The sequence below is a fragment of the Beta vulgaris genome, chromosome 3 (genome assembly GCF_026745355.1).
Source record: "Beta vulgaris subsp. vulgaris cultivar EL10 chromosome 3, EL10.2, whole genome shotgun sequence".
Lineage (NCBI taxonomy): Eukaryota > Viridiplantae > Streptophyta > Magnoliopsida > Caryophyllales > Amaranthaceae > Beta > Beta vulgaris.
Window position 1 is genome coordinate 13,311,888 of NC_079204.1, and position 19,522 is coordinate 13,331,409.

Sequence of the window (19,522 nt, forward strand, 5' to 3'; positions counted from 1 at the left end):
AATTTTTTATCCACTTACTTATAGGAATATGTGCATCATTCTCTACTCGTACGCTTAAAGGAGAGAACCCGTCCAAATCCTTTGTATAATTTTGCAATCTCTCTGTCTCCTTTTCCTTGCTACATAAGTGACATTCTTGTGGAACCAATATCTTTCTATTCCTCAAATTTATGGTAATCGGTAAGGCGTTGTGTACAATTCTCCAAATAAATACCTTTCATTTGGGGAATACTTTCATTCCCCATAATTTCCTCAAAAAGTGTATTTCCATCTCGTACAAGGTAAACTTTTTCTTTTTTGCATGAAGAAAGCATATGCTTCCTTTGTAGTGAATTCGACTTTTTTGGTCCAAGCCCAAACATATTCATTTTACATTTCACTATTGGGTATGTATGTGGCTAGAATTTTCACAGTCTTCTCAAAAACTTTCCAAACCAGCCTTTCATTCCAGGCCTTAAGTGTCGATTTGAAGGGGTTATTGACCGTCTTAATCCCCTCCTGCTCCAAGTCAACTCACTCTCCTAACCGAATGGGTTGCCCTATTAGCCATCTATCTTCTATAATTTTGTGTTGTATCCATTTCAGAGATACTAGACATATAAAAAAAAATGCTTCATAAGATAGAAGAGTTGAATAAAAGAATCTCCTATATAGTTGGAAATTATTAACAAAGTCTCAATATTACTGTTAATTAGAACAAAATTGCTTTATTTTAATCCTCTATTTCACTTTGCCATTAATTTTAACCAAGAAAGTAACCAAAGTTAACTACCAAATCCTTCACAGAACAAGAAAAAATATAGATCCTTAACAAAACAAAAATGGAAGTTTGGGTTCTTGTGACATACTCAACTCCTATCTTAGCAACTATCCTCATCAATTTAGAAACCACAAGACCACCGGGGTAATCGCCAAAAAGAACACTTCAAAACCACAAGATTTCCAAAAAAAACATTCAAAAGACAAAACCACCAGAAATCGTAAAATCTTTGTAGAATTACAACTTGACAGTACATAAATCTCTCCACAAATCATGCATTATGTTTCAACGTCATCAAATAGGAATAGCACATACGGCTGACTAGCGCTGAAACTTCAATTTACGCATTCTCAAGTCTCAACCGGGTTCTTCATGACTTCACCAGCCAAAAACTTTCATAAATAACTTATACACTATGTAACACAACTTTCCATTACAAAAGAATGAAAAAATTGACCACTTGTGGAAAACCCATAAAGGCCCAATAAGAAAACTAAAGAAAAAAAAATTGATTATTATGCTATTACATACATGAAATACACAAGACTTAATCTGTTCAACTCAGCATCCGGCTGCTTTCAAAAACTTGTCGTAGGGGCTTGCAGGTGGTAATCTAAAAGACTGATATCCATACTCCAATGAGCAAGGATAAAGATGATCATGGCGTTGAATCAGTTCTTTGCCTATCGAATCCAGACTAGGTTCCGATTCCCTCATAGGCTGATGATGAACAAAACAAGGAAATTAAGTCAAGCGTTCAAGTCCGAAAATGAAATGTGCTTGTGTGCGTAGTAGTAGATTGTATTAAGGTTGTCGTATGCTTGATAATTTTTGGAAAGGGAAGTTTTTTTGTAAAACTTACCGTGTCTGTATTTGCTGCCGTCTTTAATGATGTGTCACTGGCAAGAACAATAGCTTTTGCTTCCTGTTGCTGCTTGAAACTTTGGAGTACTGACATCTTCTGATGCTTACCTGTGACAAGGGCCTCACATTGGTCTTTCACTTGGTCATAAGATATAAGGCTGGTAGAAGCAGGTAAGCTAGCCACTTGTTGGGCTGTTTCCAACACCTGTTTATAGTACAAAAACAAGAGACAATTTAAGTTGAGGGAATGTAAGAAACTTATAACAAGTCATTTGCTGACGGTATTGCACAGGTAAAATTGGAAATCATGTTGAATCGTTACATTTATTACATTAGAGCATTATCATCAAAATTTTGTAGACTGAACCATTATGGAGATGATACTCATTGCAGCAAGAGCTGTCACAAAACAAAGATGAAAGGCGAACTCACCGATTCAAGAAGCTGGTTCACATTAAGAATGTCGAGTGAGTTGGAAGAAGTTGATGTTTTACGACCAGATTGACTTCCATTGCCATCAGGTACGGCTTCATCAAACAATGTAGTATCCTCCACCTGAATGAACTTTCAACAAGCTTAAATAAACAGGCCTAATATCTCTCGCCTACAGAAGAGAGATCACACAAGACATAACAACCAAAACCCTAACCTCATCGAAAGATTGGAAGTCCAGCTGTGCAAGCGGGGAACATGGTTGTGGTGTCTCCATGAATAGTGGAGCCCCCAAAGGATATGATTCGTCAGGTGAAAATCCCTGTAAAAGTTGCTTCTTGATGCCAGATAATTCGTCCTGCAAATAGCAAAATCCAAGGTTTCAATAGATACTGATTGGATAAGACACCTACTGTGAAAGTACAGAATCATACTGGCCATCTACCTCTGATAACTTCTCAAATTTAGACATCAAGTGAGATATGACAGTTTCTTTCAACTGCAGTTCATCTGATTCCATCGCTGAAAGAGACTTCAATGCAGCTAAATCATCTTCATCTGATCCATACATCTTTCCGCCATCAACTGGATTCCGAATAACTGCTTGAAGTCTGATATTGTCAACCAACTCAAGATAAGGATCAACCTGCCGCAATATCATCATTCATAAATACAACTTTTGGTATATTTGAAGAAGGTTACAAGCTAACAGGGGATATGAATTTTCTACAGTTTAATCTCAAGAAGGGCATATTACAGTTATATCCGTCAAAGAAGATTTAACAATAGGGATCAGCTCTGGAAGACTGCCTGCTCTTGCTGAAAATATAAGCATGCAAGATGCCATGGTGAAGAGAGATCTTCGTCGAGATGGTTGTAGACCTCCTTCAATAAGCAAATAAAAACCAATATTAATAGGGAATTCATATCTTTAACATAAGCTGGAAAAGTGCATATCACTGGACTTCAAACATTAGAAAAACCATAAAACTATATATAACCAATATTAAGAGTATTTCCTTTTAGGCAATGCAAGGCTACCCACTAATTTAGGCATAATGACTCAGTTTTGTTGTTTCTGTATGCTCATGATATATGTGTATCAGCTGCATACTGCAATATACAACACGCTCAAAATTTATTATGAGATGGGTTTAGAGCGACGATTCCGACCTACTGTGCAGCTTCAAAATTAGCGGTTACTTTTCTTTCTGGGCAGGAAAGACTAAAGGTCCTAAACGAGTATTTGTTGGATTTGGGGCACACTAATAGGGAAGGGGAAGCAGCATTCCATAATCTCTGAACATTTCCCCAAATTATAGGCAAAAATGACAAGAATCAGATATCATGCAAATATTTCTGCCAAGAACCAAGAGATAAGGGTGGAGGTAGAAAACAGAGAGAAAGAGAGTACCTTCTTGATCAAGGGATATGCTTCTAAGAGAAAATGCTAGCTGGAAGCACCTAACCAGAGCCATGTGACTGGAAGTCTGTCATGTAAGTTATAATATTATGCAGAATATAAGTATGTACATGTCATGAAACAAAAAAAGATGCACCACAAGTTAGTTAGTTTGGTAAATACTTCTGCTATATCAAGTATGATAACACCTATTAATTCTTGTAATAGGAATGCAAGACAGAAAAAAGGATCATGGGTAACGGAGACTGGTAGATATCTACCAGGCCTTATCCCTTATAAATAGACAGTAGCAGGACAAAAAGAAACATCCAGAAAATTTAGTAAAGAAAGAGAGAGAGAGACATGAAAAGTACTAGATCACGTATAAATATTGGAACTAACGTCCACTTTATGTATTTACCTTGTATACACAGAAAAGAATCCTCGTCTCTGACAATTTTACAGAAAAGTTCCATTTTAACGTAACTGCTAACCAGTAATCAACTAATCACACAGAAGGCAACGACCCCAAAACGAGAGTACTTGATAATTTTCAGCAAAGATGATTGATAAGCCACACATTGAAGAGGAAAAAACAGGGGATAGAGCAATGATAAGGAGCATCCCAGAAAAGATCTTCATTGAAAGACACGCAAAAACAAATTTTAAAAGATCGGAGAATGCCTTGAGCTATGTCATTATTGTCAACAAAGCCACAAGATGAACGCTATTGGTAACTAGATATGAGCTCCTGGGTAGAAAAATGCTTAAAACAGAGCATAGGAATGTTACTAATCATCTCTTCAGAAAGCTAAATATGAGAAATACAGCTGATTGATGGCTAGCCATTATTTCCAAGAGAAGCCTCCATGGGCACAATCAGGAAAAGTTTACTAAAAAAGGTATGAAAGTGAATTGCAAAATGCCAGCTTATCATCAACCCAATTAGATTAACATTCTACATTGATAACTCCAGATTTTAGCTCCAATCATTTTTCACATAAATATATGGATCAGAAAGCAAAAAGAGATCAAAGAGCCCAAGTGTTGAAGCCATCTTTAGAAGAATTTTGTGATAATGTTTTTGAAGTGTTAAAAGCAGTGGAGACAACATCTCACCTTGGTCCGGGTTAATAGCAAAGCAATATTGTAAGTGTGGGCCATTGCTTCAAAATTGGAAGGGGTATTTTCTCTAGAAATTGCCTGAACCCAGATAGATGAAAGCAATAGACTGACTTGATGACTACTCAATCTAAGTGAAGAAAGCTCCTGCAAACCACAAAAGGGAAGACAAAATAAATTCCATATATTCAAATGCCAGAAAAGTGCTGAATCTAATGATAACTATTCATTCTCACCATTTTTCCATTGGTCAAAGCACTCTTAAAGCTGTATGATTTACTATGTGATCGACAGACTAGAGATTGTTTCACATCATTCCATCTCTGGCTTTCTTCCATTGTACCTGTGGGTTGTACTGTCTCTTCATCTTCCTCAGGAATGGAAAATCTTCCACTATTTTCTTTCAATGATGAGAAGATGGATGACTGCCCCAAACTATTCAGCGAAGCCAGTTCTTTTTGGTCTGACCATGGGCATATCAAAGACGGGATAAGCACAGTGGACAAGATACAGTGTGCACAAATCCGAGTTTCATAATCTGGGTGGCCCATGGCTATAAGCAGTTGGTGAAATAAAGCATCAGGAAATGTCTGAAGGTTGAGCAAACAGACCAGGCGTTAGATATGGTTCAAAATTATAGACTATATTACGTATCAGTTTAAACAAGATAGTCTACCTTTTTGTGATATGATACATTAGGTAGGGATGAAATTATCTGAGCAGTGCGATAAACAGAAAAGATGGTTGTTCTGGCAATAATATTGTTATTTGGGGCATTCTCAAGTACCCCGGCCATCAGATCAAGAATGGGGCCAACATCTCCAACCTGTTAAAACCATCTCATGTACATGTAAATTAACATCCTCAAATATTTAAATGTGCGAAGACCAGAAGTATTTAACTAAAAGAAATTCCAAATTCCTTTGTGATAGGACTTTTCCCCTCTTTATCAAATCCCTCTCCCCCTCTCCTTTCCCCCCAAAAAAAAGAAAAAAAGAATTGGAAATGAGCAGGAGGGAGAGCGAAGAAAATCAAAATTCTAATAAGGTAGACATGCTGCAAATATAACACTTCAATAAGAAAGCATATAATTCTTTACGTGTTTATTTTTTCTAAGAAATTCTAAATGTTAACAATACAGGAATCCAATTATACTCCATATTGCACATCAAAGTTAATAAGAAGTAAAGATCAAACAACAAACCTTACTTGACAGCTGAAAGATACAATTTTCTAACGCTGATTGAAGATCTGAATTTAATTTATCTGCACCACTGCCAGAGCTAGAAGTTTCTGCTGAATATTGCATGCACTTGCGTAAATGTTTCAGTAGGTCAGTTAATGCACCCGTTAAAGCAACTGAAACCTGTTCCTTAACATTTTGAGCAAGTTGTCTAATGACATGAATAATACTGATTTGTTTAAGAGGCTGTTTGGCAACATTTTTGTGATCCAAGTGCTTCACCATGATGGAAAGTAACAAATGGGAGTTTTCTAAAGCTGCAGAAAATAATAAACATATAGAACCAATCAGACCAGAATAGGGATAAGTCACTGGATTGATAAATTTAGGTACAATCAAGTGACAAGCATCAATACGAACCTGAATCTTCCAACACCACTTGCATATACATCAAGACAGACGCGGCAAGCCCCCTCTCAGGAGACCAGTAATCTTCTGAATCAAAGTTATGGAAAAAGGGCTCAAGCACACGCCTGATGGTTGTAGCTTCCTTGGCTAAGCCAGCCATGTTATATAGGCAAACTTTAGACCAATAAGAAGGACTTTTTGAAGCATCACTGCAGAAAGAGAACAAGACCGAAGTTGGATTATGAAAAACAAGACAAGTTCAATAAAAGTTCAGAGAATCACTCTGTATCCACGTACACTGGTGGTTCTAGTTGTTGCTTGATGCTGCCTAGGTCCATTGAAAAAGAGGCATCAGAGCTTTGATTTGCAGTTGACAGCTCTTTATTGTCTGAGTTTGTTGAAACCCGACTACAACAATCTGAACTGTGACAAATAATTCTGTCTAGCTTGCCATTCATTGGCATAATTTGAGTTTCCGAAAAATTCTCTAAAGTTGCTGATATGATCTATTTCAATTATCAAAACAAGAATGATTAATTTAAACATAAAACTGAGTCCAAAGCTTTCTAATATACAAGTATATAACAAGCTTCATCCTTACTTTGTCAAATTCCATTGGAATGTGGGACTGCTCACCCATAAACCGCACCTAGATACAGAACAGTTTCAGGAAAATGAACTTAGCAAAAGTAGTTAGCATAACGATAGGCACAAAAAGCATAATTTGTTATGATGCCTAAGAATTAACAAACGAGAAAGTATAACTCAGATATTACAACTTCTCTGGACTGAATTATTGATTTGAAATTGGGGGATGGATTGGTGGTAAAAGACAGAATTCAAAAGCAAGGAAGACAGTACCATTGAAGAAAGTGCTTGCAATCCAGCTGCCCGCAGACATAAAAATCTATCATCATCCCCAACTTCTTGAGCTAGTTGACAAAGTTTGGGGACAAGGCCTTCTATGTTGAATATATATGTGCTCCCCACCTAGGGAAATATGAGAATGTTAGCATCAATTTATCTTGATGAAATCCTATCCAAAAAAGATTGCTAATTAGGTCAAAATGAAGTGAAAATGTAAGATAAACCATACTGTTCTTTCCTTCATATTATGGGATAAAGAAACACTTTAATTTTCAAATAACTTGTCATTGGTCACATCTTTAATAACCTTCAATCGACTATTTACTCATACATAAATGCCAATGTACACACTCTCAATGAAGCACACCAAGAAGTGTTTCTATGAGGTCTTAACTAGTAAATACCAAGTAGAAAACATCAAAAGCAACTTCTACAATGTCTGTTACAACATTGCTGTCTGTAAGCTGGAAGCATTTATCAAGTTTCAGGCACAAAGTAGTAGACAGTTATTTGAAACAAATTTTACTACTTTTCTTGCTAATTGTGGAGTCATAAAGCCAGTCAACTGCCTTCTGATGAAGGAGAAACAGCCACTTTAATTTTGCAGAAGCGATTCAACATTCATGCAACCCCTCTTACATCCCCCTCCCTCAAGCTTAATTAGAAGAGTTGGTGTATAGTATGGTATCTTATGGTTGGATGAATTAGAAGCATTTCCTTACCTGGATATTTAAGAAGTCGACAAGGGCATTGCAGCCCAATATTTGCATTTCCTCCCGAGAGGTTTGATCTAAAAGAGTTCGAATGATGCCTAATAAGCTGCACGCAAATAGTGGCCTGCAACAAATTGAGCTGCAGACGTAAACAGTGTGTCTAAAAGAACTACAAAGATGACAGCAATTTTGGATTTATACATGCAAAGTATTGCTATCCTATTAGCAGATTAGTGGAGATTGTAGAGATCCCAGTTTACTTTATTGGTAACCTAAGCAAACTCTTGCTCTACATATTCAAAAAGGAACCTGTCTGCATATCCTTCCAAAGAATCTTAAGCATGTCTACGGTAATTAGCTTCAGCCTCCCTCCTCCACTGTTACAACAATAGCTTTATATTCTCTTCTTTTTCTGTAAGTAAAAAGAGAAATATAATTTAACAGGACTACCATGGGGTCGTACTGATTGTACCCTGTGATGAATTGGTAGGAGCGAGAGGGGGACTATTGGTAATGCACAATTATCTAGTTAGAAGTTAACTTGAGGATTAAGTTGGGAGTTAGTGAGGAAAGAATCTTAGAGACAGCCATACAGGAGATTAGGGAGAGAGAACTTATGCTGAGTACTGTGTCGGTTGTTTTAGTTCTTTTGGGAGAGTGTCAAGTATCCAAATACTTGGCAATTATATATACGTTTTCTGTAATTTCTCATGTTATCAATCAAGTTCATCTTCTTCTTCCATTAATCTCTGATATCAGATTACAGTTCATTACATACCCTTCCAACAGAGGAGGGTTACAACAAATAATATCATCATGGCTTCAAGTTGGTAAATCATGCAACAAATGTGTGATTTTACTATCCAAAAAGGCCAGTCACCATTCTATAAAAGCAGATCAATTTTTTACACATTTTGCCTGCACCTGTTCCTATATAAGCAGGCCAAGGGTGCATAAGATCTATCCTCCAACGAACGAAGCAGATATTGTCCTTCCAAAAGCATATCAAAATATTAGAGGACAAACTAGTGACTGACATCACCCTACTAAAAGTAGTAAGTCATGATTCCAAGTGATCAGACCATGTGACTGATAACATACTTGTGAACTTTAAGCCAAAAAAAGTAAGCAGGCACAAGCAACAGATAACAGACTCATCCCAGGACAACCACACTGAAAATATCTTTTTGTTATCTATGTCTTCACCTAGGAGGAGGATAAAGTTAACGGCAGGTAGAGACTATGAGATCACTTTCAGAATAATTTTGCTGTCCTGGGTGCAAAACAATCAGGGGTGGTACAAGTACAACCCTCACCAGTCACCACTGTCTTTTCCTTTGGGAATAAATAAATCAAAAACAATCCCGCCAATCATCTTTATATGAGACTGAAAAAGGGCAAAGAATAAGAATATGAAGAATGGCCAAATTGTATCAGAGATATGGCACAAGTTAATAAAAAAAGATATCAAACTTACATCTGCTCCTTACATGAAGATAAAAATTTCCTGTATACGCACAGGACAACCTTCGCTGATCCTACATTCTCATTCCGTAAATCCTTGTAAAATCGCTGTTCCAAGTATTCAGTTATCTGCAGAGTAGAAAAAAAACGTATAAGATGAATGAATTTTAGTGCATCTATAGGTCCAAGTACTCAATGGTTCATCAGATACAAAGGCCAAAGACAACAAGTAGGATGTCATTTTACAGCCTTTTATGATCAGCATTTTGAAGAATTAAATATTCATGTCTAGATGATCACCATCATAAACTCATCGACTTTTCAGATGAAATATGAAGATGTGATGACAAAGAGATATACAGCTCATGAGGACACTGAGATCTTAATAAGAGAAGGAGACCAGAAAAGAAAACTTATTGGTTGCCCTGATTCCTTAGGCTCTATCACAACATTCTGAATGCCCTGCCACCCAAGCTCATATATTAACACAGCCATGCTTCTTTAAGAGCCTTATTTCATCATGTCCCCAGGAGGCCAGGACTGGGTTTTCCTACATATCAAAGGAGACTCTACACTCAACTAAGGACAGGTTCCGCATAGATATACAATTTCTATTTACATTTCACTTGGGAAGTTTAAAAAATTACTCCCTCCAGAATAATAATATTCATATCACTAATCACCCCATATTCTCAAAGTTCAAACTCTAACATGATTAAATATAATCGTAAATAAGTATTGTCTATAATGATTTCAAAAAAAAAAATTATTTGTAAAAGTTGTGCCATCCCCGGCCTTTCTCCATCATTCAGATGAGGTATGAGTATCTTACGATGTCCATTCCTAATCTACTACTCTCTTTATCCAAATAGATACTATTTCTCATAGAAAAATTCACACATTAAAAGTTAATAAATGAGACATTGGAAATCTTGACTGAGAGAACCAGCTCTAGTTACCACTCTAGATCAAGGCTTCACAGAACGGAGAAAATAGAGGCATTTAACTGAATTATGCTCCTCCATGATTAACCAATGAACCAACCCCAGAAACCATACATTATCAAGAGTGACACAGCATTTCTCTGCACATTCCACAAACCAGAACTCACCATGATTATACCTAAAGACACCCAGTCGACATAAAGTCATCATAAAGAACAACAAATCCATAAAAGCTAATGATTTAATCTCTTAATAAAGATAGAATTCTACCAAAATAACTTTTAAACATACTCAAAACAAGGAGACGGACCTTCTCCATGAACATTCTCAAAGAATCTTGATCAGTGAAGTAAAAAATGGATCATATCATCACCGAATCAAATAAAAGAAACAAGAATGCTTCAATCCCAAACAAAGGTCCTTCTCTGCTGCAGAATATAATGTACTGTACTTTCACACATGCATTTGACACTTGCCAAACTTAATCTCCCATAAAGGCTCGACCCATGCCCAAGAGTGAAACAAGTATATTATGCGCAAAGCTACCATATCAAAATTGTATAGGACCCAAAGTTATATTGGACAGTTGGTCAGACGGAATTATATAATTGGGCTTACAAGCTGCAATGTGATTCAGATGTCTATAATGCAAGCAAGTTGAGAGTTTTGATCATTTACTTATTAACCGTATTTCTTCAGCAATGATTCGTAACAATTTGCTGAGTGACTCGGATGTAAGTTGTAATAGAAGAGCAGTAACTCCTTGGCATCGCAAAATAGTATGTCTCAAAAAATTCAAGCAAAGGACCTGTTGAAATGTGTGGCTGTCCGCACAGTATATACCAATCAGTTGAACTTTGGAGAGAAATGGAATAATCTTCAAGCAACTATAAGATTGTAAAGCGTTAATGCTGAGATGCTGGTTGTTAGCCCATACTTCTCCATAAAAGGAGTAACAAGTTTGTGGCTATGGTATGATTCAGCCAAGCACATGATGACATTACTTCGAGTCAAGCTTCCTAGAAGGGACGCCCAAATTTTAATCACTGATGCTACTGTTCAGCTGAATGTTATAGGTGATCTGGCGGGCGTAAAGGTTTCATATTTGGTAACATATATCATACCACTCCATTCCTTGATTATTTTACACTTCCCAATTATTGAAGTCCCAAGTTGTTTCTCACATTACTTTTTGGGGTAAATTAAAACAACCATTTCATTACCCCAAAAAAACCTTCTTGGCACAAATCTCGGCTCAAATTATAGCTCCCTACCCAAGAGATCAAATGCCACATGCCCCTCTATCCAATATCCACTTTTTAAAACTTTCAACTATCACATACTGATACTATGCCCCATCTATACTCTAGAGTCTAGCGTTAATATTTGTGTCAAACTCTATTGGGAAAAGCAAAGGGATAGAAAGAGTATTAACCAGGAAAAGAGAACCACGCATACACACAGTTGTAGACCATCAAGGAGCAAAATGGCTTCAATTCTGACACATTGTTTATCAACAATAATCCATAATGTGATCTGCACATATGCATTCTCAAATTTGGACTGTTCACCAGAAGATTTGTTCACTATAAGAGATTCTTAGGTAAATTAAGCAAGCATGTCTATTACTGGCCTTCTGTTTAAGAAAATGATGATAATGTCTCAGTGACAAACAAGCAAGTAAAACCACATTTTTCCTTCCATGTTGTTTTATAACTTTCATGATACCAACAATCAAGTTAGAAGTAGTCCAACAAAGGAAAGGAGGAGAAGATACTTTTTATACAAATGAGAAAATGAATTCAACAACTGAGCAAGATAACGTCCCTTGACTACACAAAGAAGAAAAGAAGATTCACCTTAGGGACCCTTAATGGGTTCTTTGATACGTATTCACAAAGCTTCCCAATCTTCCTGTCATTCGGCTCAATTTCCTGTGGAACAAAACAAAACACGGTTCATAAAATCTCAAGGCAACCAACAGACTCCACAGACGGAAGTTTTCTAGAGCTGTATACCACAAACCAAACTATATTTTCAGGACATTTTGTTTCACAATAGGTGAAAGTTACTTCAAGGTAATGGTTATAAAATTTGTCCACACAAAAAGTCATAATAATTGTCCATGGTTGTGCATCTCCATTAACATACATTTTATGTTTATTAATTTTATGCACAAATCATACAGTGTTTGTACATAATTAATAGAAACAAATTTGAAACCATCCTACCACCTCCTCATGCTACTAAAACTAAAACGACTCTCTAGGTGATAATTCCCAAATTGAGAACAATTACATCAACATCCAGTAATTATTCCATTGGAACATAAAACCAGAAACCAATTAACTTCAAAGAATACAATACAAGATCATGGTAAATTTGGAATCCTAGTCCACAAGGACCACTACCACTAATTAAACACGACATTCGAAAAAACAGAAACCAAAGCAAGACCACTTAATCAACCACAAGAACAAGTGTGCTGAAGTCAAAAGCAAAGAAAAGGATCCAAATTTCCACCTGATTTCGAGGAAATATATCTGCAAGAAGCTTCTTATATCTTTTTACTGGCTGTCTTGACCTCGCTCGCAAAGACGGGCAAAAAATGCAGATACTACCACAGACAGGAAGAACCCGTCTGGACATAACCCCCATTTTCTACTATCAGATTCAAAGCCTCCTAATTCTGGAAATTCAACATGAAAACACCATTTAGAGTAAAATCAGGCATTGACCCACTTGATCAGATACTACTATAAAATGCATAAGCTACAGAATTTCACATAATGTTGAAATTTCATCAATTGGGTTCAACAAAATACCAAAATTCCCAAGAAAAGTCATCACATTGACCAATTGGGTACTCTTGAATTTGTCAAAAAACATACAAACTTCAAGAAATTCAGCCAAATTCAACACATTTAAACGAAACCCACCTCAAAATTCCAGAAAGTTGCAGCCTTTGATCGCCTATGAACAGATTAAACCTAAAGCAGAGTGAAAAAAATCAAACATTTCCAACATTTAGCAAAAAAAAGTGAAACAACACCCAATTTGGAGCCGAATTTTATTTTACCGTTAATTCATTCAAAATCAAAAATTCGCCAAAAAAAAATTAAAAATCAAAATTACCTAAAGCTGTTGCCAGTGGGGGATGGAGGCTACAGATCCCCCAGGCACCTCTTTCTGTCTCTCTCTCTTTACATGTAGAAATGTAATTTAATTTTAAGGAAAAACAGTTAGGCAAATAAATTAAAAAAAAAAAAATTATGAAATAATTTTGTCAAAGTAAAATAAAAAATATTAAAACGACGTGCTCTTGACTGAAACAGTCACAGCTCAAATATGGGACCCACATCAGAGGCATTAATGTGGATGACTCAATGGTTGATGATGTGATGGTGACATAATTAAATTGTGAAAGGCAGTGAATTTAGCAAAAAATACATGTGTGCTTTAATTTTGAGTGTAGTGTTGCATGGCGGAAAGGGCAATGATAAATGATGGGAAGGTGGCCAACTAACCCGGGAATTAAGGGTGCATTTGTACTTGGTGAAAAGACAAATTTGCCCTTTGTCAAACTGTCATTTTTTTCATCTTTTGTTTGATGTCACGAAGGAAGAGAAGACAATTGAAGGAACACATCCTCATTGAGGGAGTGTGGTGGTTGGATTGTGGCTAATCCCAAAATATGCTCATCAAACTATATAATGTTTTCTACTTTCATTCCCCATGTGACAATTTCATAAGTTTGCTTCTCTAATCCATATCATGTTGCATTTATTATAATAATTGATTTCTTTTTCCCTATAACACAAATTATTATATATGCGCGGCTATACGGTGCGACCGTAAGTATACGACATCAGTTCTTTCAATTCATTGTTGAAAGGTCATAACTCTCTTGTTTTTCATTGAAATTGAGTTTTTGACCAGATGTTGAAAAGCTATCGAACCAATTTTCCAACTCCAACTTGAATCTTCCCCAAAATGTTGAGTATGCTATGAGAAATATTCATTTGAAGTTAACTCAATAATGTATAAGTGTAAATTGATTAGTATTTCATTTGTTATACTATAACCCAATTTGTTTATAAGTATACCCCTTTTATTGTTAAGAGTAAACCTGGTCCAAGGTAATCACAGTTAATCATACGAGTAACTTCATTAGTTCATAAGAGTAAACTCACCAGTATCCCTTTTGTTTATAAAAAATAACTCCATTTATTTATAATACTACCCCTTCTATTGTTATGCGTAACCTTTTTTTTTTTACAGGATTGTTATGCGTAACCTTAAAAATATATTAACTGTAACATCAATTTTTTTTGGAATGACCTCGTTTAATCATACGAGTACCCTCATCTAATCATATGGGCAACTTTATTTAATTTTATGAGTAACTCTATTTAATCATAAAAAAAACTTCTTTTTCATATATATCAGTGACCTAAATTTATCACACGAGTAATCTCAAATTTTTCACAAAAGTAATCGCATTTGTTCATATTATTTGTTCATAAGAGTAAACTCAGTAGGTTTCCTTTTGTTATAAAAGTAATCCCATTTATATATAAGAATAACTCCTTTTATTATTAAGAGTAACTTCATCCGTTAAGGGTAATAAAAATTAACCATATGATGACTAACTCATTTAAGTATACGACAATCTCATTTAATCATACGAATAACCTCGGTATTCACAGAAGTAATCTCATATATTCATGTGAGTAACCTCGATAAGTGTAAACTGATTAGTAGTCTGTTTTGTCATAAAAATAACCTCATTTGTTTATAATAGCAAAGCCTTTTTATTGTTAAGAGTAATCTCATTCGTTAGAGTAACCATATTTATTCATACAAGTAACTTCATTCCTTCATAAGAGTGACCCCTTTTATTTCTTATTTGTTTAGCTATTTTTTTAAACCTTAGTAATGCACCCTTTTGTGTTTTGTTTATAATTGTTGCCTCCATGATCATCAACCCACACATCGAGCATAAAAGGGTTCATCGGGGTAAACAAGATGTTTTGAAAGGGATTGTGCACAAAGGAATGGTTTGTGCACAAGGTGAACTTCTCAAATAAATATTTCTCACAGCATACAAACATTTTGGGAAAATTCAAGTCGGAGATGAAAAATCTAGTCCGATAGCTTTTCAACGCTTGGTCAAAAGCTCAATTCCGATAAAAAAATGTACGGGTTGAGATATGACCTTTTGAAAATGAGCTAACGATATTGACATGTGTGGCTACATGGTGTGGCCGACCACATAGAAAAGACTCTACAATAGGGATGGCAATGACCCGACCCAGACCCGCTAGGACCCGACCCATTTATAAGGGTCTGGGTCCAGAAATTTTAGACCCAATGGGTCTGGGTCCCGAAGAGCATGGGTCGGGTCTGGGTCCATGTCCACATATGCTAGACCCAGACCCGCCCCGCGGATCCATTTACACATTAGATTTTTTTTTTTACCTAAACTCTAAAATTTTATGAGTTATGATTTTGTGAACTCGTTAGTGTTGTAACTCCACTAAGACATGTAACTTTATAAGTTGTAACATTTTAATATTTTATGAGTTAATTCTTAAAATTTTATTTAGAGAATGCTTTAATCATGGATACAAGAACCTATATATATTAGGGCGAAAATTTTTAATTACATATATTCAAAAATGTGATGAAAACTTAAAACTAAGAAGGACCCATTTAGGACCCAGTAAGGACCCACAAACCCGCTAGACCCAACGAATCTGGGTCTGGGTCTGAAAAATCTAGACCCAACGGATATGGGGCGGGTCTGGGTCTGTGAAAAATAAACGGGTCCAGGTGGACCCGACCCGACCCGTCCCATTGACATCCCTACTCTACAATTAAATTTATTCAAAGGTGAGTCTGGGTTGCATCCATTGATGGAGAAGAGTTTGGATAACTTACAAACTAAGAGGAGCTTCTATCAGGGTTTCAAAAAAAAAAAAAAGGAGCTTCTATCCAAAAACAATTTGATGTGTAACTCCTCAAGCTTATTAAGTTGTTTATGTCTCTCATTATATTCAATGTGGCACAAAGTTACGGCCGTATGACTGTCATCGGCCTACTAAAATAATGTAAATATAACATTTTAGCAATATAGTCAGGTAACACAGAGTCGATCCCGCAGAGAATTGGATTTATTTTATTATTTCTTGTCTTAGTTAGAAACCCCTATTTTGATTGAATATCAATTAACTGAATAAACTACTAGCTAGAAAATAACTACTAAATAGCTAAAGTAAAAAAGAGATAATAAAATATTAATCGAGATATATATTCTGGCATTGGAAAATTAATTGATCGAAGAAGTAATAAATCATTAGTACAATTTAGACAAGTTATGCATACGCCTCAATGTTAACCCACAACCAAAACTTTGTATTATAAACTTCCTTAATTATAAATAAACCAAACAAAATTTTATAATATTGTCTAACTAACTAGTAATAATTTAAAACAAACTCTCTGGACTCGATTAATTAGCAGCATGAATAACTAGAAAAAAGTTAATAAGCCATAGTTCAACTTAAAAGATTAATGACCATATATATTACGACAAGTTTTAGTCGCAAATCAATTACCTAATTACTACTAGTACTAGCGTATTTAACAATGACAATTACGTATCACAAGCTAAAATCCCATCAATTGAACTAACAAATTATAGTAAAGATGACTAGTCTAAAATATAATTTGACAAGTTGAAAACAACATAACTAGATTATAAATCCATAATCAAAGTATAAACATAATCTTCTAATAAGAAAAATCACAACTTTTCCATTCTCATAGTTCAATAATCCAATGTTGAATATATATATTCTTACCTTAAAATGTAGCCTAACATATTAAGAACAAAAATAATACTAATAAGAAGAAAAGAATTCAATAATTGAAAAATGGAATTGTTTTTTTTAATCCATATTCAGTTACCAATTATAACACCCCGTAATTTTCACTCTTTATTTTTTGCGTTGTTTACATTAAAATGATATCTACCGTTAAAATAAAATAATTTATTATTAAAAACTATTTTGAAAGTGTATAATTATTTAATTATTGTATTATGTTGTTGTGATTATTAATTTAAAGTGTATATATATTTATTTAGTAATTTCATTAATTATATATATATATATATATATAGTTTGCGTGCTTATTTTATCATATAGTTAGTAATTATATAAATTTAAGCAACATGTGATTTTATTTTAAACATTGAATATACTCCCTCCGTTTCCTAAAGATCTTCCCACTTACTGTTCCTACAGATATCAAGGAAAATCAAGTTGTGTGGGGCATGGTGTGAGTAAAGTAGGAGAGAGAAAGGGGTTAAGATAAATAAACAAATAAAAAAGGGTTAAAGTAGGAGAGAGAAAGGGAGTAAAATTGAATTAATAATGTAATGGTGGACCATATGATAGTGACATAAGAGGGTAAATAGGGAAATTTGTTTTGCCAAATAAGGAATAAAGCAAAAGAGGGAAGATCTTTTGGAAACACCCTTAAACGGAAAGAGGGAAGATCTTTAGGAAACGGAGGGAGTATTTTGGACCGACCAACGTAACAAAATTTGCAAACCCATTCTATACACCATATGTTCTGAAATTTTAGATGTAAAAAACATTGGATGAGCATCTCCATTTCAGTTTCGTAACCACAAAGAGATGTGGAGTCAATTGCAACCATTAACCCCCCCCCCCCCCAATTAACCCACCTTAATGCACATTGCGCCCTTAAACTCTTTGCTTAGTGAGGTGAATAATCTTATTACTTTCTGCACTTTAACCCCCTCCAAAACCTGGAAACAATCGGGAAAAAAAAAACCTGCTTCACAACTCTTCTTCTCTTTCGCATTTTCGGCCATTTCTACACACCCATTTTGTTTGCATCGTATCTCCTTCGTTTCTGATCGAAATTGGCGTGTGAGTATAGTCGAAATTCATTTACTCGAATATATCTTGCTCGTGGTGTCATAAGTTTTTGAAGATACTGGAAGTATTAGTCGCAGTTTGCGTTTCAAGCGGAAAAGTCATCCGGTTTTCTTGGAGTTTTCGGGAGCAATGCTATTCTCTTATTTCTCTGCCATTCTAGTATTATTTTCCACCTAAAATCAAGGTAACTAACGGTTTTCCTAGAATGGTTAGAGTTCGTTTAAGATGTATCTAGTTTTTAATATTTAAGTTGGGTTAGTATGATTTTAGGAATTTGGGTGGGAATAATTTCATGTTATTTGTGGTTGAGCTTTCATGAATTATATGGTTTAGTGTGATGATATTGACAGTCTCATGGAATTCTTTGTTTGACTATGATTAGAGTTCAGGGTAACTTCTTGGCGTAGTAGTAGAATCTATGTCTAGAATTGTTTGATCTTATTTTCTCTGTTTATGATTATATAGTATGTATAGAATTTTTGGTGCCGCACCACTGGTTTTGGGGCCGGCCTGCACTACTTTGTCTTGTAAGCCAAAGTTGGTCTGCTGGGCTGCTGTTGTTTTCGTGGTTCACAGGATGCTATTGCTTGATTGCCTGCAAAAATCTTTGTTAATGTTTATCATGTTATGTAATACTTCTTATTTCTTAAGGGTATTGTTGTAGTTATGTTTCATTAACTAGGCTTATACTTTAAGTTCTTGTAGTGAAGTTAAAATTTTATTTCTCAATGTGTCTGATTAGTTTTAGCGTGCTAATGTGTTGACTCGGAAGGAATTACAAGAGGAGGCGAATTGTAGTGTGGAACTTATTATCGAAATAATGCAAAATTAAAAATATAAACAATAAGGAACTCAAAGTGCAAGTGAGATTTTTACGTGTAAACTTTTTGTCTCAATACAATGAATTTGATGACATGTACGTGGCGCCCTCTACAGCCTCGAAACGATGAGGAACTCCCTATGCTCCCAAAAAGATTGTCCTATATATATATATATATATATATATATATATATATATATATATATATATATATATATATATATATATATATATATATATATATATATATATATATTGTTTGAGCTCATGGATTGGCCCAATAAATATCAGGAGGTACTTCCTTCAAGGCCCAGGCCCTATATGTCCAAGGAGGTTCATCAGCTTTTAGGGAACAAAACAACTTTACCTTGAAAAGGTGATGGCTTCCCTAAGTATTGGGATGCTCCCCAAAAGGGTTTCCTGTCTGGGAGATTCCCAACACTATAAATATCAGCAGTCTCATCAATGAACAAGTATTCAATTCTCACCTAACTAAACCAGAGCATCTCTCTCTAGACTTGCTTACTCTCTCTCTCTCTAGCTCATCACTGATTGTGTGTCGGAGGGCTT

At 35.3% G+C, this 19,522-nt stretch overlaps 1 protein-coding gene across 3 annotated transcripts; it reads right to left on the bottom strand.

The window, feature by feature from the left end:
- Positions 1–1,126: 1,126 nt before the first annotated feature.
- LOC104888784 (hypothetical protein) lies at positions 1,127–13,420 on the bottom strand. 3 transcript variants are annotated; one of them, XM_010673857.4, is made up of 21 exons: positions 13,295–13,420; positions 13,099–13,149; positions 12,683–12,848; positions 12,019–12,093; positions 9,229–9,344; positions 7,761–7,875; positions 7,033–7,161; positions 6,773–6,820; positions 6,469–6,677; positions 6,184–6,380; positions 5,785–6,080; positions 5,257–5,406; positions 4,817–5,170; positions 4,578–4,727; positions 3,471–3,546; positions 2,814–2,938; positions 2,502–2,702; positions 2,274–2,414; positions 2,057–2,179; positions 1,623–1,829; positions 1,127–1,480 (listed from the first exon to the last, which is right to left on the bottom strand). In XM_010673857.4, the coding sequence occupies exons 3-21, from the start codon at positions 12,815–12,817 to the stop codon at positions 1,322–1,324; spliced, it is 3,006 nt and encodes a 1,001-aa protein (XP_010672159.2). In that variant the 5' UTR covers positions 12,818–12,848; positions 13,099–13,149; positions 13,295–13,420; the 3' UTR covers positions 1,127–1,321. The 3 variants fall into 3 exon arrangements, with proteins under 3 accessions (XP_010672159.2, XP_010672158.2, XP_010672160.2); XM_010673856.4 differs by having other exon boundaries at positions 2,814–2,941; XM_010673858.4 differs by lacking the exons at positions 12,019–12,093; positions 12,683–12,848; positions 13,099–13,149; positions 13,295–13,420 and having other exon boundaries at positions 2,814–2,941; positions 9,242–9,344.
- Between the last annotated feature and the right edge of the window lie 6,102 nt (positions 13,421–19,522).

What these genes read in the sequence shown, in the direction of transcription:
- LOC104888784 (XM_010673856.4), bottom strand. Translation starts at nt 12,817, where the DNA reads ATGGGGGTTATGTCCAGACGGGTTCTTCCTGTCTGTGGTAGTATCTGC. An exon ending in ACCCATTAAGGGTCCCTAAG is followed by an intron (nt 9,345 to 12,018) that starts GTGAATCTTCTT and finishes TCTACTCTGCAG; the next exon opens with ATAACTGAATACTTGGAACA. An exon ending in AATTTGAGAAGTTATCAGAG is followed by an intron (nt 2,415 to 2,501) that starts GTAGATGGCCAG and finishes TGCTATTTGCAG; the next exon opens with GACGAATTATCTGGCATCAA.